Raw genomic sequence first — 23,961 nt, forward strand, 5'->3', positions numbered from 1 at the left:
GTGATTGCGTTAACGCTTCAAAAATCATTAAAGTGGTGTTCATTTCTGAAGATTATCTTCTATCTAAACTTTTGTTTGCCACAGAGCTCATTTTCTGCAATAATCCAATGGAAAAATCTCATTTGCGATGAATCAAAGCTTCAGTCAGTTGTCACATTTAATCTATTTTTACCAACAAGCAGAAACAGCAGACTGCGCAGGGAACGCTTCCTTACAGTAGATAATTATAACTGTCTGACATTTATTTATTCATCTCACCTATTACAGATTTTTCAGGGAACCCATTAGGTCATTTTTCATGAGTATTTGCTCATCAAGTACATGACTGACCTGTTACAGGACACTGCTCATTTTCTGTAAATGATCTACAATTGCTAATTATGTGGAGCAAATTAAATGTACGCACATTTAAATATTAGTGTGGGCAGCGTTGTCTTTTGTCCTGGATTTAGCCCTGCCCTACCCACCCACCTACTCTGCATCACAGCTATTGATTCAGGCTGTAGCTTATTGATCAACCCAAAGGGGGGTCTGTGGCACAGCTATGTCTTTCAGGACCTCCATGTCGGTCTCCTAAACACTGATTTAGGATTCTTATCCTGAAAAATGCAACAAAAGAAATCACTTTGAGCAATAATAGTGGGAACTGATGAATTCAATCTGGTGTCAAATATAAAAATATTGATCTTTTCAGCAGACTGAATCATATGCGCGTGAGAGGGTTGATTACTCAATTCAAAATTCTTGAAGTTCACTGACTTGCTGAAAAAAATAAGCAAACAGATCATCAATAACAGATGACTTATTTTGTTATAGTCTATTCAGGCTGAAGGAGAGGAGACGTTACAACACTGAGACGAATGATGTAAACAGATTCAAGACACGTAGATCACGCAGAGAGAAAACATCTGTAATATTTTGCACATTCAGAGTATTTGGCCTCCCTAAAACACCTGCCAAAGCATCACCTCCGGAGGCTAGTTTGTAAGTTTCTAGAAGCAGGGAAGTCTTCCACTGGCTATCCCATAATAATTTCCTGGCTGCCCGGGGTGAAGATATGCAACCCGTGACCACTAGATGGTGAGCAGGAGGTCAGTAGTAACCACTGTGTCTGCCACAGAGGAGCAAGTGGATTTGACCCTGCAGGGGAAAGCTGCAGATAGTGGAGAGGAAACTGCTGCTACTGTCAGTGGAAGTGACAGTGGAAAGAAAGAAGAAGGAGAGTGAATAAAGAGGAGTGAAAACTACTTTACTTTCAGTATGAAGGTTTCAGTATGATATAGAGAGGAAAGGCATGAAGAGATAGCAAAGGGGAAGAAGTGTGTGTATGTGTGTGTGTAGGAGAGAGAGCGGGAGGGAGAGAGAGCACAGATTTGAGCAGGAGGCGGTGAAGCAGGGGACAGGGCAGAGAGTGAAGGGGGGTCGGGGGGGAGTGGTTAGCCCGTCTTACTGCCTGTATATAGAGAAGACCGAGTCTGACAGAGCAGATCCAGTGAGAGAGTGAGGAACAGAGACAAGGGACTTTTTTTTTTACCTCTCCACCTGTGGATGACTTCCTGAGAAACACATCAGCAAACCTCTGTTTTTTTTTTTTTGTTTTAAATCGGATTACAAAGCCAGGATTTCTCTCTCAACTCAAGGTAACAAAAGTTTCAGCTCTCTTTACTTTTCAGCAGCAGCCCTCTGTTATACCAGACTGCAGGCAGGTGCAGTGAACGCCACAGTGTGGTTTATACTGATCTCATGCTATCTTAAATAACTCTCTGATTTATGGGAACTTTTAAACTTCCTGATTCACATGGTTGCTAATCAGTTTTTTCCTTAGATTTGAGCTAATTCCTCTGTGCAGAGAACTTACTGTAAGTTAGCTAAGTCTTTACTGTTATGACATATTTACCTTCTGGGTGTGGGATTGTAGGACACAATATTCAAGTTAGAAATACCTTTGAGAATATGAGTGGGAGACTGCTGAGATTTCTTTTTTTTTATGAGAGGTTATTGAGTCCAGTGAGTTTGTGGCAGCTCCTCTTGTGTAATTCAAAATGAGAGTGATAACACACCGCGACCAGTTACCCGTCACTCACCTGTTGTACTGCAGGCCTCATTAGACACCTGCACGGCATTATGAATGCTCTCAGTTCTCCTTGACCTGGTGGTTGTATTAAAAATAGAGCTGCACAGATAATCGTCGAGGACTGTGTGACCTGGAGGGAAGTGTAGCTGAAAGGGCTTTTATACAGATATACAGAGTCAAGATGACTGAATTATCTGACGGGTGGTGCAGTGATAGCTCAAAGTTCAGCGAAAAGTAAAAGAGCGGGGTCATAAAGTGTAAGCAGGGAACATTAAAGGCTTGGCTCACCCAGACTACAAAATAACATTTTGTAGTATTAGTTTTTAGTTGTCCAGGTTTTGAGATATGCGTCGCTGATATTTCTGCCTCCGCCCCAACACAGGTGAGGTGAACACCTTTTCATTTTTGGAGCCCACAAATGTAAATGCTCAACATGCTGTTAAAAGCTTTTAAAGAAAGTAGAAAGTAGTGTCAGCGTTCACGTTAAGGTCTGTGTGTCTGTTGCTCAGTTTACTGAGGTTGAGCAGGTTTAAGTTGTGAAGATGGTCTTGAAGCTGTGATGAAGGTGCAGCTAAGACACTGTATATGTGAGTGTTTGAGAGTGTGTGTGTGTGTGTGTGTGTGTGTGTGTGTGGTTTGCCCTTCCCGAGGGTTCATCAGTCCTGTGGCTGCAGTGTGGGATCAGTAGCTTGGCCACAGCTGTCAGGAGCACTGATGGGCCATATGGCAGCTTCTGTGACACTCTGACTAAAAGGAGCTGAGAATATGAACTCATCAGCTAAAAGCAGAGAGCTGCACCAAACACCTCTGAATACGTTCATATATTGCAACTACTTGAATGTTTTCTTTGTTTGTTAAAAGGAATACTTCACCTCCCAAATGCCCATTTGTATTTGAATAACATATATCCACTGGTTACACTGGATTTGGGAAGAAAACTTTTGTTGCATACCTCAGCGGTGAATGAAGAATCCAAAATCGTAGGAGCGTCCGTGTTTAACAACAGCAAATCTAAATCAAAACATCCGTTTACTAACTGTCACACAACTCGTGCAGTATAACCCAAGTCTGTATGCTCAGTGCTTCCAGAACACATACATTTTTGCTTAAACCTTACACTTGAAAAAGCATGTGTTTAGGAAGTACTGCGCATCCTACTGGATAAATAAGACTGCGAGTTGTGTAAGAGTTTGTCAGTTCAGTTTTTGGTATAGTTTTGCGGCTTCAGTTCTCTATTTTTGGATTCTTTGATCACTGTGGAGACATGGGAGAGAAACAATGTTTTCTTCCTGATTTCACTGTGACACGGTGTGTAACTGATAAGCAAATGGTCATTTGAGGGGTGAAGTATTCCTATAAATTACACTAAAAGACCTAAGTTGCTCTGATGGGAAGTTGTATATTAAAGTGCTGTCAGCATTACAATCAGCACTTGTGTCTTTTCACGCTGACAGTTTGACCTGAAGGCCTCAGCAGCTCGGTGAGCAGACTGGTGGGTGTTTTATTGCACTGCTGCTCAGAGTCTGCCACAACAAAACACTTGTGTAAAGGAGGAGACCTGCCCATCCCATGCTGCCATATGCCCGCCTGTGTGTGTGTGTGTGTGTGTGGGCTGTGTGTGCGCGATTCAACTGAAGGCGCAGTCATGCAGAAAAAAGGACAGCAGAGATCTTTTCCGGAGCCCCGCTTTATGTGCTGAGTGTCCATTGTGCTCCGAGATCTGATTGGATAATTAATGATGCTATTTATGTAAGCAGCGGCCAACCCCTTGTCTTTGTGCGGCCCCATATGGACTCACACATTCAGTAACCTGACACCAATAGACACACACACACACACACACACACACACACACACACACACACACACACACACACACAAACATGTCCACACAAACAGCCATACATATGGATGATTGTTTGACCTTTGTTGAGCCTAAGAGTGAGAGCTGTGGATTGCTCAATCACACACACAGACACACAGACACAGACACACAGACACAGACACAGACACACAGACACAGACACAGACACACAGACACGCACACACGCACACATACACACACACACACACACACACACACACACACAAGACTGGTCCTTGAAGGTGTTACATGTGTACACACCTATATTAGAAAGTACATAGTGTGACAGTTAAATCACTGACTCTGTTGCCATGTGGAAATTCACCTTTTTACGTTGACATCACTAACAAAAAACAACTTTCCTGCTTCCTACCCCTCTACATCCAGCCCCCTTGCTCAAACTACACCTATCTTCGAACTCGGCCTTCATTATTATCTCAATTACACACCTGTAACATTTTGTTTTGTTGTGTTGCACAAATAAAAATCTTTCCAGAATAAGTCGGACAGCCTTGCCAACACACTCAAAACTGCGTCAGTGGTAGTTTCCGCTACAGGTGTCACCTGGGCTGCATTTTGCCATGATAACACACACACACAGACTCACAGGCTGAAAACAATACCAGCCATCATGTTGTTGGTGCAGCTGGTAGTCAAGATCAGGACGGTTCCTGTAATAGCACTTTGTAAAATGATTCAAACCTAGCTCCATTAGCACTTTCTCTCGAATCTGCTGATTTTTCTTGATTGCACCTGTTGATACCAGAGTCACCACCTGGAGCACGAGAGTGATCGTATTAAACAGCTTTCCTGCTGCCTGCACTGTTACCGTGCCCCCAGCATGGCATTTAGATAAACTTTATTGTCTCAGAGGTCCATTAATACTGGACATGGGCCATGTTTGTTCACTCAGACAATTTCCTCAAGAGTGACAGATTAGCTTTGACAGCAGGACATTACGTTGTTTCCAGCATGCTAATCTCAGGCGCTAACATCCCCTCCCTATTTTGCAATGCAAAATATTTAATAATAGTGTGATTATAGTGCCGCTGGATTTATATGTCACTGCAATGCAAACAGTGCTGTATTAGTGAAAATATTAACATTGCAAGAGGGATTACATACTGGCACTTATTAAGGAAAAAAACAGGATAATGTGGAAATTGCATGATTAAGACTGATAAAGGTAGCTCAAGAACCTTTCACCCTGAGACCTGAAGTGACCCTCTCATACATAATTCAACATGTTTAAAGGCCTCTGTGTTTCTACTGTCACATACTTTATTCCCATCACTTTCTTGCTGAGTGCATTTTCATATTTAGCTGCTGTTTGTCTTGGATGCTTTAAAGGAAAGTTGGAAAAATAAGCAGATGATCTCCAAGGATCATGTGCATTTGCTGCCAGCTCTGTTTAAATGTTATCTTTTGTGTGTGTGCATGTGTGCTACTGAGTGCATATGCCTCAGTGTGTATGTGAATTACTCAGCGGGAGGTGGATAGTGTGCTGGCAGCAGTCATACCCCAATTATGCTGCTCACAGTGCGACCTCTTCACCTCTCTTCCTGTGGAGTGTGAAGCATGAGTTTGTAGACCTCTTCTCTGCAAGAGCAGGCCAGCTTTCACAAACACTTTTATCCATTTTATCACATTGCAAGAAGGATTATAGAAGGGCATGGATTGTATAGTATTACCTTTAGCTAAACATCTCATATCCTATTTCCTGCCCCCTTCCTTTCACAGATTTATCATGAAGCTCTTCCTGTTGATTGTGGCGGCGCTGCTCCTGGTGGTGGGAGAGAGCACTGCAGATCGTATCCTGTCCAGAAGGACCAAGAGGGAGCTTGCCAGTCCGCTCCATGTTGGAGGCATCAGGGACCCGTTTGGCTCCTACTGCGAGAGGAGAGGAGGCTGCTGCCCCGGCAGAGACGACCTGTGCACGGTCCCCTACCTGGACACCATCTGCTACTGCGACCTGTTCTGCAACCGCACCGTCTCTGATTGCTGCCCTGACTTCTGGGGTCATTGTCTCGGCATTGAGCCACCTTTCATAGGTAAGTAAGGGTGCACAAGCAAATGTATGAATGTGTCTATGTGTGCGCATCAGTGAGTTTTGCAGGTGTGTGCGTGTCCCTGTCTTAGTTAGTTAAGCTCAGTCAGAGAACAGCACAGAACCCCACTGACAGAAGCAGCATGACACCTGAAATCGAATTACAGTTACATACCTGCTTTATTAATATCACAAGAAATAAACATGTTTAAGATAAGGGACTGTCTAAAAAAGATTGGACACATGACTGCCATCTTTTTTCCAGTCTCTACTGTATTAATACATCTCAGAAGGGAAGGCTGAAAAAATATTTAAAACAATTTAAAAAGAGACTCTCCCCTGCTCTCCAAAAAAAGTTAGATTACTAAGGAAACCCTGAGAGGCAAGTGAGGGAAAAAAATATATCTGGTGATCCATTTTCTAAGTCGGATCTAAATAGTTTTCTTTCCTGTGTTTGGTTTGGTTATGCCAGATTATTTTTCTAAGGGGCTGTTTGTTATGTATAAGATGGGAGGGGGTCATGCAAAAAGGGAGAGGCATGTCAAATATTTTTTTAAGCACTGGTGTGGAACTTGTGTTTTTTTTATTTTGGCTTCGGAGAAGGGCATGCAAATTGTTGTATTTTGTATTTATTTTTCTGCCAGTTTTTAAAGAAAACATGTCTTCCGGAGCCATGTTTTCTTTAAAAAATGCCAAAATTACACTGCTTAATCACAGCCAGAAATAATAAAAACGGCAATGATCACTGGATTTTTAAATTTCCGACCAACCTTGAACACATTATGTGGAACAAACCCTTGTGTCAGATAAAAACATAACCAAATCTGAGTTTAAAATACTGATATTTCATCAAAATCACTTTATTCTACACATCTTATTTAAAATTTTGCCAAAAATAAATAGTTTGCACCAACTAACCAACATGCTCGACAAGAGTGAAAAGCCAGGACTCTTTAACTCAAGGATTTCGCCTTTAACTTTAACTTTCAAACATCTAAGGGTACATTTTTAAATTGTAATAACTAATTTATGGTAAAGGGAGGGTTATACATTTTCTGGCAGTAACTCAGGGAGGCTCAAGATGGAATATTTGTAGCTTTAGGGAGTGTCAAAATGAAATAAAATTAAAAAAAAACAAACAGAGCCACACCCCAGCCACTTTTCTCCTCTGACAAATAAAGAACGGTCCCTATGTTACTTTTTATCATCTGTAAAAACAGATGGGAAAAAAAGTTTATCACATGAAAACAATCTTGGTGTAGTGGTGCATTTAAGACTCTTGTGGCTGAAATCAGTATTAAAACAACAAACACTTGATCCTGACAAAAACCTTTTTTTGTTTTTTTAAAAACCTGTTTTCCCTGATAAAAAAAGAAGTATCTTAGAAAAAATGATCCTGGCATAACCCTAAGTAGAAAAGTTAAGATTTAGCTCATTTTCCATCCAGTTTAGCTGACTAGATTTGGACTCCCCACACAGTTATAGTGCCATTCCCTCAGTGCAGAGGTGTAAAATGTGCCAGCATCAGCGGAGGTCTACCTGAGAACAGAGCAGGGAACAGTAGGCTTCTTATTAACCCAGACAGAGGGAGGGAGGAGGGGTGGATGGAGGGATGAATTGAGGTCAGGAGAAAGAATGTGGGCTATGTGGAGAGAGGGAGAGACAGGGTGCGGGATGGGAGGCAGAGGGGTCGGTACAGGTATGTGTTCCCTGGACGACAAGGTAGGGGGATCACAAGGTGGGACACACATGCATGTTTGAGAGTATGCACACACACACACACACACACACACACACACACACACACACACACATGCATCTTAGCACACAGTCACACAGCCTAGAGGAAAACTTGTAAAGGAAGGAGGTGACAGATCTTTTACAATAGGTCCTTTCTCTTATCGCTGCCCTGCAGTCACAGATTGTTGTAGTCCATAACTCAGTGTTCAATACTTCACACAGCTGGACTTTTCTCATGATGTCATCAACATCTTCCAGTGTATAGTTTTCTAATATTCACACACAGAAAAAACCTCTCCATCATGCTGTGACAGTGTTACAATAACCTATTACATGAAACCACATACTTTAAGCTCAACATAATGCCCCTATATAAAATCCTTCCCTGTCAATGAGTAACTTGTCACACCCTCCAGCTCTGCAGTCGCTGAGTTGTGACAGACTGGCTGAGACAGCTGTGAAGGGGATGACGGGTAACAGAGGGCCTCAGTCATAAATCACACAATCAGCTCTGGGCCTCACACCAGAAGCAAGGAAACCTGCTCACGCTGTAAATTCTCAGCCAGCTCATTCCCTAAATTCCATATGAAATTCACACTGGCACTGTAAATCAGCTTGTGGATAAACATCATTGTGAATCTGTCACCAGGCCAGTACGGTTTTTAACAGTCTGTTAGGAAGCAGGGTTCAAAAATCAAGTGTGACAGGTCAGATTTTAAATCATTTTTGTGGTTTGTGACATTTCTGAGTGGAACAGTGCGTCTGGCGCTTGAAGATATACTGCGCAGGAATTGTTGATTACTGTTTGTAAAGAGTATTGCCAGTGAAAGCCAACCCCAAATTCACTCTCTTTTTTTTGAGCGAGCTTGTTGCTTCACATCACTTTATTTGTGCGTCGGTCTGTTAGCATTTTTCTGGCACCCTGTCTGCGATTTTTGTACCTTCTTCTTGCATGCGTGCTGCTCAGAGCCTTGCATCAAGTCCCTACCTTTGAAAGTCCCAGTCGAACCTGCGTGCTGTGCCCAGGAGCATCCCTAACACAGTGAAATAAGAGGTCATGTCTGCAGATACACACACTGCCACACACCTCCACTGGCTCACAAGTGATAATTGAGAGGGATTACTTATGTACGTTTGTTTTTTACCTGTGAGTTTACACAGTTTTTTGGGGAAAGTCCTGTACAGTACGCCTTTAATTATGGCTGTGATGGACGGGCTACTTTCGTGGCCCTCTCCCTCGGTCTCACTAGAGGTGGCGGAGTGGAGCATAAGCTGGTTAAAGCATGACGAGGGCCCAGGAAGCCTGGGAAGGCAGGAAAGAAGCTAACGCCACATTCCTACACTGGATTACTGGAGCTCAGAGCTCCTTAGACCTCACATATTCTGTGTGTACACTGCACACACAGACCCACACACACTGCACACTCACGCACACCTGGGGAGTTAGCGTTAAAGCTTTTATTGGTGTTGCAAGTGAAGGAATCTGCCCGTGTGATTGCACTATATTAAGTCTAAGTGCTGTATATCAAAGTGCATCTCTGACTCCTATCTGTGTTTAAGGCTGTGCGTGGCTTTGTGTCTGAGATCAGTGATATGATCACTGCCGATAAGCCACATAAAAGCCATATATATTGAATTGCCCCTCTTTGTCTCCTCTCAGGCACCTGCGAAAGAAATGGAAACAAGTTCTTCACAGGGCAAACATACAAAGAGAACTGCAATTTATGGTATGTACCGCCCTCTTTCTTCCTCTTATTTCTCTTTCAACCTCTTAAATGCTGGCTTTCCCTTAAACGTCCCCTTAAGTAGCTTAAAGCTTCAAAACATTCCCCCCCACTTCATCTATATGCTCCGCATCTACTTGTTCTAACAGTTCACATGAACCATTACATGCTTATATTGAGTGAGATATTGAAGCCCAAGATGAAATGTTTTTATTGATGCAACACTGCAACTAGCTGCATCACAGTTCTTCAGATTTCATGCTGACGAACAGAACTTGGTATTCTTAAAACCTGTGGGATCTGCTGTGGAGTTTAAAAATAAAGTTGGGTGGGTTTACAGAAATATGTGTGCACAGCATGTGTTTCTAATAATAAAGCCACTGGTGGCGTAATATTCTGTTTTATATCAATGTTTTGAGTTGAAATCTTGCACTGATCACATTATCATCATATTATATCCTCTGTATGCCATAATTGTGTGTGTGTGATGTGTTTCAACATTGGGGGCAGATATTAAAGGGGGTGGGGATCCTCAACAAGAACATTTTGAAACACTTAATTTTGTGCATTCTGTTGAATTTTGATGCATATTGTGTTTTTATTGGTGGCGAACAAATGCACATTCTTAATATTGAGGTTGACGTGTCCCCTGTGTACCCCTGAAATCTACACTTATGGCCATACTTACACTTTTTCTCATAAATTATCTTGACAGTAGGAAAAGCACAGGTGTACATCTTAAAATTAATGATGGCTCAAATCCTGTTGGCTCCTGCACGTTCACATTGAAACAGCTTCCTGGGTTATTTGAATAGAACATTGTTAATATTATTGGTAACACCTGTGCTTGTCCCACTATGACAAGTCAAACTATCAGCTGTGGAAAAGGCCTGTAGTTCAGTATGAGCGTGATGAGACAGAAAAGGAAGGAACACTATATACAGTTAGGGAAACAACGGGCTGTAGGCCTTGACTTATTTTAAGTTTTATTGAGAACAATATTTAGTCTTTAGTCTGCTCCATGAATTAAACAGTTAATGCTGATGAACAGAGTAATAATTTATTCCAAAGCATTCTCTGTTATGATCTGTTATGAAGTATAGAAGGACGGTGAGGAGGAACAGTAGCTGCATAACTGAGGATAAATCAAATGCTTTGGACCCCATGTTAATTTATCCCATCTCGTAGCTACAGCACGTTGTGTGTACCAACTTCTCCAACAGTGTTTTTCATACCCCCTGCTGAGTAACTTGGCAAATTTAATCATAATTGAAAGAGATTTTCTGTTGAGCCTTTGAACTCTTCTTACTTTCATCTTGATAAAGATCCTATAAAAGCACAAAAGTGAGGCTGGATATTGTGATGCAGTCACGTTTAGACTCTTTGATTAGATCTCCTTGCAGTATTTTTCCAGTTCTGGCATACTGATGGATGCACTTACAAACAGTCCTTCACTTTGTGACCCTGACATGACGCCAAGAGTTTCTAAAAGCAGTATTTTAGATTAGCTCTCAGTGACAGCAAAGTGTCTTTTTATCTCCATGGCCTTCTACGCCCTGAGGGCAACAGAGTCCATGTGGCTGCTGTCATATTTGTGCTTGATATCGACAGCAGTCAAGGAGAGGCAAAGCAGATATTGAGAGACTAGAGGAGGGAAACGGAGGAGGTCAAGTGAGTGAAGGCAGGGAGAGGGGAAATGGGAATTCCTCACCTGTCCTCCACTGTGGTTTCTCATGTCCGTGTCATTGGATGTTCCTCAAAGACTCTGTGTGAACATGCATGCGCACAAATGTTGATTTAACATCCATTTGTATTACTATATTAATCTCCATGAAACAAGAACACAAGATCGCGGTTTGTCGCAACACTTCTAACCCAAACCACGCTGACCCCGCTGATCTCCACATCCTCTGCTTTAAAGGGACAGTTCCTCTGCTTTAAAGGGACAGTTCACCACTATATCAAAAAAACAGATTCTTTCCTGCTTTCTGTAGTGCTATTTATCAGCCTAGATCATTTTGGTGTGAGTTGCTCAGTAGTTTCAGCTGTAGAGATGTCTGCCTTCTCTCAGATATAAAGGAAGTAGAGGACTCTGGCTTGTGGTGCTCAAAGCACCCAAAAAAATTTAAAAAACTCAACAGCATTGTCTCTTTCCAGAAACCATGACCCGGTTACTAGATCATCTACTTGTTGTGAGCAGTTTCATGTAGGAACTATTTTCTTTCTCCTGAACTACAGTACAGGCCAAAAGTTTGGACACACCTTCTCATTCAATGCGTTTTCTTTATTTTCATGACTATTTACATTGTAGATTCTCACTGAAGGCATCAAAACTATGAATGAACACATGTGGAGTTATGTACTTAACAAAAAAAGGTGAAATACCTGAAAACATGCTTTATATTCTAGTTTCTTCAAAATAGCCACCCTTTGCTCTGATTACTGCTTTGCACACTCTTGGCATTCTCTCGATGAGCTTCAAGAGGTAGTCACCTGAAATGGTTTCCACTTCACAGGTGTGCCTTATCAGGGTTAATTAGTGGAATTTCTTGCTTTATCAATGGGGTTGGGACCATCAGTTGTGTTGTGCAGAAGTCAGGTTAATACACAGCCAACAGCCCTATTGGACAACTGTTAAAATTCATATTATGGCAAGAACCAATCAGCTAACTAAAGAAAAACGAGTGGCCATCATTACTTTAAGAAATGAAGGTCAGTCAGTCCGGAAAATTGCAAAAACTTTAAATGTGTCCCCAAGTGGAGTCGCAAAAACCATCAAGCGCTACAACAAAACTGGCACACATGAGGACCGACCCAGGAAAGGAAGACCAAGAGTCACCTCTGCTTCTGAGGATAAGTTCATCCGAGTCACCAGCCTCAGAAATCGCAAGTTAACAGCAGCTCAGATCAGAGACCAGATGAATGCCACACAGAGTTCTAGCAGCAGACCCATCTCTAGAACAACTGTTAAGAGGAGACTGCGCGAATCAGGCCTTCATGGTCAAATAGCTGCTAGGAGAGGCAACAAGCAGAAGAGATTTGTTTGGGCCAAGAAACACAAGGAATGGACATTAGACCAGTGGAAATCTGTGCTTTGGTCTGATGAGTCCAAATTTGAGATCTTTGGTTCCAACCGCCGTGTCTTTGTGAGACGCAGAAAAGGTGAACGGATGGATTCCACATGCCTGGTTCCCACTGTGAAGCATGGAGGAGGAGGTGTGATGGTGTGGGGGTGTTTTGCTGGTGACACTGTTGGGGATTTATTCAAAATTGAAGGCACACTGAACCAGCATGGCTACCACAGCATCCTGCAGCGACATGCCATCCCATCCGGTTTGCGTTTAGTTGGACGATCATTTATTTTTCAACAGGACAATGACCCCAAACACACCTCCAGGCTGTATAAGGGCTATTTGACCAAGAAGGAGAGTGATGGAGTGCTGCGGCAGATGACCTGGCCTCCACAGTCACCGGACCTGAACCCAATCGAGATGGTTTGGGGTGAGCTGGACCGCAGAGTGAAGGCAAAGGGGCCAACAAGTGCTAAACACCTCTGGGAACTCCTTCAAGACTGTTGGAAAACCATTTCAGGTGACTACCTCTTGAAGCTCATGGAGAGAATGCCAAGAGTGTGCAAAGCAGTAATCAGAGCAAAGGGTGGCTATTTTGAAGAAACTAGAATACAAAACATGTTTTCAGTTATTTCACCTTTTTTTGTTAAGTACATAACTCCACATGTGTTCATTCATAGTTTTGATGCCTTCAGTGAGAATCTACAATGTAAATAGTCATGAAAATAAAGAAAACGCATTGAATGAGAAGGTGTGTCCAAACTTTTGGCCTGTACTGTACATCCGCCAACCAGATCACCATGCAGAAGGAAGCGTGCATCTACTGCTGCCTCACCTTGCACCATCGAGCTAGCTAAGGTTGTTCCATGAGTAGATGCACACTTCCTTCTTTGTTGTGCTCTGCTTGGCGGTTGTAGTTCAATAGAGAGAAAATAGTCCCTACATTAAAACTCCTCACAGTAAGGTCTGCACATTGTCCTGAGCTGTCCTGTGTCAGTCAGATACGCATCATGGCAGCTCATTAGGTTTGACCTAAAACATCTGATGGGTGCGTTGACAGGCGAGGTTGGCAGTTGATAAATGGTGGAGCGAATGCCTCCTCTGGAGGAAAGACTAGAGGAGGTTGAGCTGTGTGGTAAAAATAACCTCCAGTGTCCACCACAAAACAGCATGTATGTGCTAACTCCCCCTTTCACCGCCAAACAAAAGAGTCTTATGCACATACGCTCTCACACGTGCTTGTTAAGGCAATACACATGGATGCTTGAAAAATTGCACCACAGCTTTGGGCGCAGAGGGACACACACACACTCCCTTTTCCTACTCCTACACTTTCCACTTATTAATTTCCCAAACGTGCATCCTCCTAACTCTAACAGCTTCCGCCTTGTGTGGACTCCCTCTTTTCCCTCCAAAGTCTCGCTGCTACCTTACCTCCTACATGTCTTGACTAACAACTGAGCAAAACAGGAAGCCAAACATCCCTGTCAATAAAAATTAGCTCTTCAACCATCCACATCACAGTAGGTATGAATGTTATCTTTTAGCTTGAATTACCTCGTGTGCAGATTGTGTCAGTGTTAGACAGCATATAAACACAACCTGACTGAGCATGAAGTATGACAGCAATGCTTAGTTTACTGTAGTATGCGTGTGTGTGAAGATGTACCGTGATAGGTGTGGCAGTCTATTGTTGTGTTAATGGGATCCCCAGCTGGGACCTTTTCCTCCCCGTGCTGTTGGCATCCTGATAACTCTTTATCTGCTCCAAATCATCTGAAAAACGGCGCCTCCTGCTCAAGCCTGCAATCTCACACAGCCTTGAAGGAGCAACTATCTCCGCTATGGTTTGGCAGCAGCTCTGCTCTGTCTTCAGAGCACTTCAGATTGGACGACAGCCAATGCCAGCTTGGACTTTCTTAGTTGTTGTATAGTTTCTCAGATGATGTAGATATGTCATATGTAAACACACACACAAACGTGGCTCTGCTCCCACTGATCTAACAGGATATAGCGAGATAATACTTCTAATGTCACCCAGGTGTGTGTTTATTTATATGTATGCAAGTGTGTGTATGGTCTCAGGGGTGAAGTGGGTGTCTCTCTCTAATTGGGGAGTGTGACGGAAAATATGAAATATGGCCTCCCACTGTCCCAGGACCCATCATATTTCTTTATCAGTCACACTCTGTCTCAGTCTCCATGAGTCTGTCATAATGCCCGTCCCTCTGTGTGTGTGTGTGTGTGTGTGTGTGTGTGTGTGTGTGTGTGTGTGTGTGTGTGTGTGTGCATGTGTGAGAACCATTACTGTGTGAATTTATTGTTGTTTTCCCCCACTGGCACTGAGCTGCATGTGTGTGTTCAACCCAAACGGCAGAATAAATGTTGGCATTGTACATTGTACAAATCATGGACATGTTACATTTGTATACATGTCGCCGATATGTTTCAGTCTTAAATTTTATGTTTTCACAACACTGTCGTTGTCATGTGGTTAAGTTTAGGCACGAAAACCACTTGGTTAGGGGCGGGAAAACATCATGTTTTGGCTTAAAATCCCCAGTTTGGTTGCTACAAACATGAATCGAAGTGTACAGAATTCCTGTTAAAATACTCAGTTTAGTCGCTACAGACACAGTTGGAATTGTCCCAAGCTCTCGTTAAAAATACCCGGTGTGGTTGCTACGAGCACAGTTGGAAATGTCCCTAACTCTTGTGGGAAAAAAAATGGCTTTTGTTGTTACAACCACAGCTGGAAATGTCCCAAACTCTCATTAAAAGTACCTGGTTTTGTTGGTCTTGAACACTGGTCTGCTCCTGTCTGCTGCTTGGCAGCCGTCTCACCTAGATGTAACACCATCCTCCCTCCTCCTGATGAGGAACTCAGCTCATATACTCGTAATCTGAACCCCGCTGCATGTATATCACACATACATATGTTACATAATGGTGGTTTGCAGAGATGTACGATGCCCACACCTTAGTCTGGCGACTGGGCTGATGTGTCCCTGCTGAAGGGAGGAAGAGAAGGTCATTGTTTTTTCCTCAATTCAAAGCCGTCAGACGTCAGACAGTCTTGGCCTTAACTCTGCCAGTGTCTGTGTGTCTGAGTGTCTGAGTGGGTGTTTGCTTGAACATTGTATTTGCCCGTGTCTCAGAGACCCAGCAGGGAGGAGCGCAGTTTGAGAGTTGATACACACTCTGTGGGCTTCACTGTGACTAAAGGGGAATTTGGCCTCTTCATCATTGTGTGTGTGTGTGTGTGTGTGTGTGTGTGTTTAATGATCCTCCTGGGCAGGTTCCCCTCTCTGTAAATATGACGACCAATGTACAGTAGACTTTATGGTTGGAAGTCTATACACGCCTGTGTGGGAAACACCCCTCATTCTTTCTGCTGTCGCTCATTATAATATTCCCAAAATGGCGTCAGACCTTGCAGCTGTTATTTATGGTGACTTAGTAACTTCATTTAACCAGGTAGTCTCAGTGAGAGGGACCTGAGAACGAAAATATTTACAGTCAGGCAACGAAAAACATCAAGAAATCTCCAAGGGAAATGAAAGAATCTTGCTTGAACCTGTTTATTTAGAAAGATACATAATAACTGTATCTAGTCCTGCCAACCTTAATGTGTACATAAGGAGACCAACTCTGAGAGACAGAGAGCAACAATGAGTAAGAAATGTGTCTGTATTGATAGAGCAAACTGAAAGATTGCATTTAAATGCTGAATAGTTTGACACTTTACGAAACGTGTTTATTTGCTTTACTTCCGAGGGATAGATGAGAAGATTGATGCCGTTTTCATGTCAGTAACTATGTGGCTGCACCCAGTTATCTTAGCTTGGCATAAAGATTAAAACAAAATCCTGATTAAACAAATGAGATACGACATGTTAATTAGTGAACTTTAGAAGTGCTGATTTGTACCTTTGGACAAATCCACGTTTGCTGGCAGAAAGTTTATTTTTCAAAATGTCAGACGACTCTTGCAAGAAATGACGGAGTAATATGACATTAGAGAGTCTCAGCAATAGTTAAAACACAAAAGTTGACCCACCAGTGTTTTTATGTTTTGGAACAGTCATGTATAAATCACTGTATTATCACTGTAAATATTCTGCATTATTCTGTACCATCTTGATAGGATAATATACCATTTATAAGGGACAGGCCTCCATTTTGGTGTTTTGTTTTTTCCACACAGCTGAATATACAGGATGGAATATGAACATAAATTAAGTCTTAAACAGTTAATCAGAAAGCTTAAGGGACTCTGGTGAAACTGAATATTTATGTGCAGCAAAATGTTTTAATCATTTACTTGAAGTATTGGCCGAAGGTGAACTGAAGTCATGTGTGTTATGACTCATCTGTGTGAGTGACCTGTAATTTAGCCAAATGTTTCCATTCTATATTTTACTGCATTCACAGGGAATATATTTTTTACTCCAGTGCATGTACTTTACAACTACGATTACTGGCACATAATTTTTAAACTAATGTGTTTATCCAAAATAATGAAGTATAATAAAAGATTTATTACAGTACACAGTAGTGTGTATATGAGAGGCTACCATTTTGAAATGGGCCAGTCCATAATGAATACTTCAACTTTTGATTCTTTAAGTATGTTTTGCTGATAATACTTTGAATGCAGAACTTTTACAGTACTCTATGTTGTCATTAAAGAATCTTGATACTCACCCCACCACTGCTCACACACACACACACACACACACACACACACACGAACACGCACACAGTGAGTCATGAAAAACTACACAGTGCAAGTTATTTTTGAACATCCCCAAAGTAAACAGTGTCGTCATCATTAATATCCTGTTCTCTTATCTCTTCCGTCATCATCTTGAATTCTTTAGTCTCTCTCACTGCCTTTAAACTAAAAATGGATCTGCGCTCTGCAGCCTTAAAAGGCTGAATGTTTCCTGTGCCCTTTCCTTCTGCTTCTCACTCCCTAGTTTCTTTTTATTTTCCTTTTTTTTTTCCACAGTTACTGACGTTCTTCTCTCAATTAATTTCTTATTTGGGAATTCCTCCGAGCCTTTGCATATTTGTTCATGTCTCACAAGGTCTGTCTATTTTAGCTGTTGACTAGCATAAATATGGAAATTGGAACTATTTATATGCAACTACAGCTGCTCATGCCTTTTAATGGTCTCATCTCTCTTTCTCTCTCCTCTGTAGTACATGTGGGACGACAGGACGCTGGCAGTGTGAGCAGAACGCCTGTCTGATGGATCCTGACATGATCCATGCCGTCAACAGAGGAAACTACGGGTAAAAAACAGACACATTAGCTAACATATGTGATGGTATTTAATGCTCTACAATAAGATCTTTATTATGCATGGTCACAAACACATTCTCCTCCTATTAGGTGGAAGGCAGCCAACTACAGTCAGCTCTACGGCATGACTCTAGACGAGGGCATCCGGTTCCGCCTGGGCACACAGAGACCCTCCAGGACTATCATGAACATGAATGAGATCCAGGTACAGGACAGCCTTCATCCTTGAAAATGATTTTTGGGGTCGATAAGACAAAGACAAATGTAGACTGAGACACAGGTGGGTGGTCAAGTTCCTGAAGGCGCAGGTACAAAGTTCAGCACTCATATTCTTTGCTTACATGCCTTTAGGCAAGTCATGAAAACCCCGCCATGCCCTGAGTTTTGTAACTGACCTTTGACCTCTGACCTGGCTTTTAAAAAGAGGCATGCGAGAACTTATTTCCATACAGGGACTGGAGGAATATCACGTTACTTGTTGCTACTGGGTCAAACCACTTAAACCTCGGGTCTCCCCCTAAAAATTCCGCTTTGAGAAATATTTGCACTTTTTACACTTAAGTGTCACATAAATCACATATGGTACATTTGTCGTCCCCACTGAAGCTGCATGATGTCATGTTTTTATAGCTGCACCATTGCAGCAAGTGTGGATATTGATTGCTTCTGTATGATTTAAATACAGTGCATTTCGCCCTAATTCAGACATGTTGATTAGGGCTGTTCCACATACAAGTTTGTGGGCATTGAAGCTTCACTGTTGTGAGTAACTGAAGCTTTGAGAGGGCCTGATGTGGTGAGCTCATAATAGATTTACAACATACTAGTTTCCTTTAGCATATCTGGCGCTTGATTTTTGGGAGTCACCTTTCAAATTCAAGGTTTTTTTGACATCTTGCTAGCGTGTCTGTGGGCCTATCAGGTGTGGTCAGACTGTCCCAGTTTCAGTAGTGCATGACTGCTGGTGACTGACACCAGATGAGAGCGAGTCTGAGTCACAAAACTGTCACAAAGTTTAAATGTCCTTGTCTAAGAATAACTCAAAGAAATTAATGTTGATGCATAATGAATAATCTTGGATAACTATTTCTTGATGAATGGGCTATTTTAGATTTTTGGGGTAATTATAAAAATGCATTTGAACACTGATTTCGACATCAATTACCATGGCAACGATTGAAAGTTATAGGCTTCTCAGCATGCGGGTCAGCCCTTAACTTTAGATTTCAACATAAGTTTTGATAATTTTTGTATATTTGCAGTGGTGGAACCAACAGTGGGTCAGTTAAGCTATTTTTTTACATTTCAGTTCCCTACAATGAGATCTCTTTACTTTAATTATGTTTTTGGCCGTGGTCTGGAGACGATACTATTTATAAAACCAGGTTAGCAGCTGTTTAGAGAGGCAAATAATTGTATAGAAAACTAATTTATTTTCAGTTTATTAAAGGATTTCTTTCATTTGATCAACCATCAGTTTAAATAGCCTTTCTCCTCTGGGTCCTCTATATTGATTAATTTTAAGCCATGATTTTTAATCTCTTATTCTTGGCATAAAAACATATTAATTAAAAACCTTTATATAAATATAGTGTATGTACACCAGTCAAAAACAAGTGTGTGACACATGTAGGTGAGTGATGTGTAGGTGATAGAGGAAGATTTAGTGACAGGTGAGAATGCAGAGAAAAAATGAATTGTTACAGTTTTGTTGAGACTTCTCACTTCTTTAAAAGCTGCTGCACACTTCCTGTGAGTTGACGATTTGCGATACGCAGGTTTGAAACCTATTACAACAAGGGAGCGCTGATCAAAACGTTTCTCGCTTAATTATGGTGGCTCGTCGGTATGTGATGGCGTCGCCGTCTGGAACCTCAGCCCGCTCTGATCCGCTCAGTCTTTGTTTACATTGCACCCAGACAGATTACATAAGACGGAACCAAAACATCAGACAGAGAAGATGGAGGGGATAGTGGCTGCCTGGAGAATAAAGAGCAGACCTCCTCCTCAGTCTACACCTCCCCACCTCCATCCATCCCTCCATCCATCCATCCTCACTCCCCGCGTTTACCTCTCCCAGCATTCCACGACTCCTTCCACCCTAACAACCTCACAGCTCCCCCTCCTTCTTCCGCCGTCAGCGTGTCCCTACCTGTGCCAGGAACCACATCAGAGTCTCGCAGCCCATTCATAAATCTCTCTGTCCCTCTCTCCTTTCATGTCTGTCTGTACGCTCCCGTGTAAGGGATGGAAAATTCATGAATGAATTCAGACTTATTCTTGCCGCCATTTTCCCTCTTTTATCACGCCTGTAGGTCAGGTGTTTGAGGTGTCTGTGCTTTTAGACTTTGACCTTCCATAACTACAAATCTCTGGCCAGGAGCACATTCCTTAGTTATGTATCAGGTGGCCGTTTGTACTTTGAATACCTCACTATTAATCGGAGGAATGCAGTGCAGGCGGGCAGCCTCCTTGAGAGTGAGAGAAGGGAAGTCAGTTGTACAGAAGTGTGTGCCCTCATATCACACATAACTGGGAGATTAGGAGGGCATCCACCCTTGAGTGGAGACTAACACATTGAGTATGCTTGGCATCTGAGAAGCACCTGTGCGTGAATTTACGCTATCAGGAAAATATTTGCAATCCATCAAAGACTTACCCTAATTAGGATTCATCATCACAGTGATATTGGTGTTTTGAATAGAGATGGATGCCTCCACAAAAGCCGTGAGTTCAGTTGGTTCAAATGACGCATTCAGCGTAACCAAATGGCCTCATGGTGTTATGGAAAGGACCGGAATCAAAGGTTGCTGTCAGTTCTACAGCGCCAGAGATTGACACTGAGCCAAATGGTCCTAATCGCTTGTGAATACGTCCCTTCTAGTGGAGGTTTGATTAGCAGACTTATGTAATCTGCCCATGATCCAAACTTGTCATACAAAGCCGTCCACAAGTATTTTAATTGCAGCTGTTAGTTTGTGGGCAAATAATTACTCTGCGCTGCCCGACACTATACTTTCACAGAAGTCATCCCACTGCTGCAGCCTACTCTAAATCCTTGTTTACATTTTTGGGCTGTCACTTATGATAATAATTGTTTTTACTGAGAAACATGAATGTTTACTCAATGAGCGTTGCTCTGTGGGAGTGTAACAGTTATTGAGCTCTACTGACTTTACTCAACTTGCCTTTTCTCTCTGTCAGATGAACATGGATCCTCAGAGTGACCGTCTGCCGCTCTATTTCAACTCAGCAGAGAAGTGGCCGGGAAAGATCCATGAGCCACTGGACCAGGGCAACTGTGCTGCATCCTGGGCTTTCTCAACTGCAGGTAGAGCAGGAACAGAATAAATGAAAGCTGGGAAATGTGGGATGTCATTATAAGACATACAGGAAAGACAGAAAATAGAAGAATAAAAACTTTCTAAAGTTGAGCAACTTTTGACATATTTGACATGATGTCACTAGTTCAAAAAGTCAAAAGAAATACACAAACACTGCAGCCTTGTTCCCAGTTCATAAAATGTGCTGCCTAGAAAAGGTCTTCCTAAAGTTTATAGCTGAAGTATGTCATCTTCTGTGCAGATGTTTGGGTGTTGCTTCTGATGATTGATTGACATTGGTTATCACATACTGTAGCTTCCTGAGGGCACAAATTGTAACAATTAGAGCAGAGGTCCTCACACTTTTTAATAACATACCTACCTCCTGACCAATGCAAAACATTTTGGTAGTAAAAAACAAACCCTGTATAAAGAGATACAACATGGCGCTGTGCTATCAGTGTCCAATTTACCAGACAACCTTGTGACTTAAAAAAACAACAACACTGAAATGCTGCATTTCAGGTGTTTAAAATCATCACCAACTTTATGGCAAAACATTTTTTGTCATCTTGTAACAGCAAGACAGCACTGTAGTTGCTTTGACGTACAATTTTGTCATAGAATTATTTCATGAATTATGCATGGCCATAGGTGTAGATAGACTGAATTTCCACATTGCAGGAAGTTCAATCTTTGATGCTCAAAATGTCCTGGTGGAAGACCCTCAAATCCCCTACTGCATATGCCCCCCTCCCCCATTAAAGCAAAACCTTTCCCCTGACAGTCTGTAAGTTGACGTATGTAAAAAAAAAAACCTTAGGACTGTGCATTTGAGAAGCACTGAATTAAAGGACAAAAGAAGAAGACATAATCTTATATGTTAAAAAGGGTTTTTGGTGTGACATTTTGTAATGTTTCCTCTCCTCTTCACCAGCTGTGGCATCAGACAGAATCTCCATCCAGTCCATGGGTCACATGACTCCTCAGCTGTCCCCACAAAATCTCATCTCCTGTGACACACGCAACCAGGGGGGCTGTGCTGGGGGACGCATCGATGGAGCCTGGTGGTACCTCCGACGTAGAGGGTAAAGGCTTCATTTTATATGTACTGGAAACAAAAAAAGCAAAGCAACACACAGTAACTTTGGTGATTATTTGACGATGACACTCTAAAGATTTGGCTCATCTTCCCTTCTCTCCTCTTCTCTCACAGAGTGGTGACAGAAGACTGTTATCCATACCGACCCCCGCAGGAAACACCAGCAGAGGTGGGCCGCTGTATGATGCAGAGTCGCTCGGTTGGCCGGGGGAAGAGGCAGGCCACACAGCGCTGCCCCAACACACACAACTACCACAACGACATCTACCAGTCCACACCACCCTACAGGCTCTCATCCAATGTAAGCACTGCACAAACACAAGACATCCAACCAGAACGATATGTTCTTACATCTCCAGTAAACACTCCGCTTTAATGAGCTCACTGTACATTTTTTGGACCTTCTCATTGCCACAGCAGGCTATAATCTCTCTCACATGTTTATTACAGTATGTGTTTTTGCAGACTTTCTTCATGCATACTTGACTCTGTTGTGAATGAACATGGGAATGTACAGGATTAAGTGCTCGACAGCACTCATCACTGAATCAATGACGAGCGAGAAGTTGTATTTTTACCTGCATGTTTGCCACAGGCAGTTGGATTCAGGATTGAGAAGGTTGATTGAAATATTATACAGAATTAAATCAGTTTTGATTGTAGTTTGGTTTGAAATACACTGAGTATACAGGCCAGTAAGTGAATTAAACCGATCTACAGACTGCATATCATCATCCATAATCATTATCTACTGTCATTTCAAGACTCAAATGTGTATCTGTAATAAGATAATATTTACCTTCTTATATCAAATCGCTCTACATGTCATCTATTCATGCTCAGCTGCAATAGGGAGTTGATTAAATCAAAATCTGTCAGCTGATATGAGAGTGTAGCAGCCAAAAGGTCTGACTGATTACACTGAGGAAACACAGATAAATAACTCTACTGTGTACATTTATATGTGCATTCTCTACTTGGCTGACATTAAAGGCAAAATTACAAATTTAATTAAAAGGCTGGATGATCTAAGCGTGTCCACTTCAAGAAGAAAGCACCTCTGCCCTTTCTTTTGAGCTCAAAGTATCATGTAACGTTCACTAAAACCATTTCCAGAAGCCGTCTCTGCATGCAGCTGCGTGCATCTCCGTCAACCACTGAGCTGCAGCCGACATGTGGTTTTATCAGCCTGCATCTATCATTGCTAAATGACGGCTAATGCCTCTCGAAATCATTACAGCCTGTTGTTTCTGTCTCCCGATGGCCTGTGAAGTCAATAAGCCAGGCATTAAGGCCAAGGGGCCCTGTTGGACTCAATCTTGTTATCTGATTTTTAACATCCAGGGGGGTTGTTTTCATCCTCTCCATTTCACTGACATGTAATGATCCTTCCTGTCTGTCTCTCTCTCCTCTGCCTATAAATCGCTCCTTCTATCGTCTCACTCAGGAAAAGGAGATCATGAAGGAGATCATGGATAATGGCCCCGTGCAAGGTAAGGTGAACTTGTAAATAATATCTTAGTGTCAACATTTGCTCCCAAGTGAGCGCTGCTTTTTTAAAAATCGAAACAACACCGCACTCCCAAGGGACCCACAAATCCAAGCACATGCACCGTGAAGCCTCGTGTTAGGTGTCTGACCTCAGATGAGGTCATGTTTGACCTTGTCATCATGATGGTTTTGTCCTGGGTTTTAACTTTGACCC

The 23,961-nt window shown here is 42.2% G+C and overlaps 1 protein-coding gene across 1 annotated transcript in view; it reads left to right on the forward strand.

The window, feature by feature from the left end:
- The first annotated feature begins 1,485 nt into the window (after nucleotides 1–1,485).
- tinagl1 (tubulointerstitial nephritis antigen-like 1) overlaps nucleotides 1,486–23,961 on the forward strand; it is a 30,290-nt gene continuing 7,814 nt past the window's right edge. The window contains exons 1-9 of the mRNA XM_033637148.2: nucleotides 1,486–1,640; nucleotides 5,679–5,989; nucleotides 9,386–9,452; nucleotides 17,729–17,821; nucleotides 17,922–18,036; nucleotides 21,036–21,162; nucleotides 22,092–22,242; nucleotides 22,371–22,557; nucleotides 23,704–23,749. Coding sequence (XP_033493039.1) covers nucleotides 5,686–5,989; nucleotides 9,386–9,452; nucleotides 17,729–17,821; nucleotides 17,922–18,036; nucleotides 21,036–21,162; nucleotides 22,092–22,242; nucleotides 22,371–22,557; nucleotides 23,704–23,749 — 1,090 coding nt within the window. The 5' untranslated portion in view covers nucleotides 1,486–1,640; nucleotides 5,679–5,685. The remainder of the gene's footprint in view (nucleotides 1,641–5,678; nucleotides 5,990–9,385; nucleotides 9,453–17,728; nucleotides 17,822–17,921; nucleotides 18,037–21,035; nucleotides 21,163–22,091; nucleotides 22,243–22,370; nucleotides 22,558–23,703; nucleotides 23,750–23,961) is intronic.

Source organism: Epinephelus lanceolatus, chromosome 16, assembly GCF_041903045.1.
Source record: "Epinephelus lanceolatus isolate andai-2023 chromosome 16, ASM4190304v1, whole genome shotgun sequence".
Classification (NCBI taxonomy): domain Eukaryota; kingdom Metazoa; phylum Chordata; class Actinopteri; order Perciformes; family Serranidae; genus Epinephelus; species Epinephelus lanceolatus.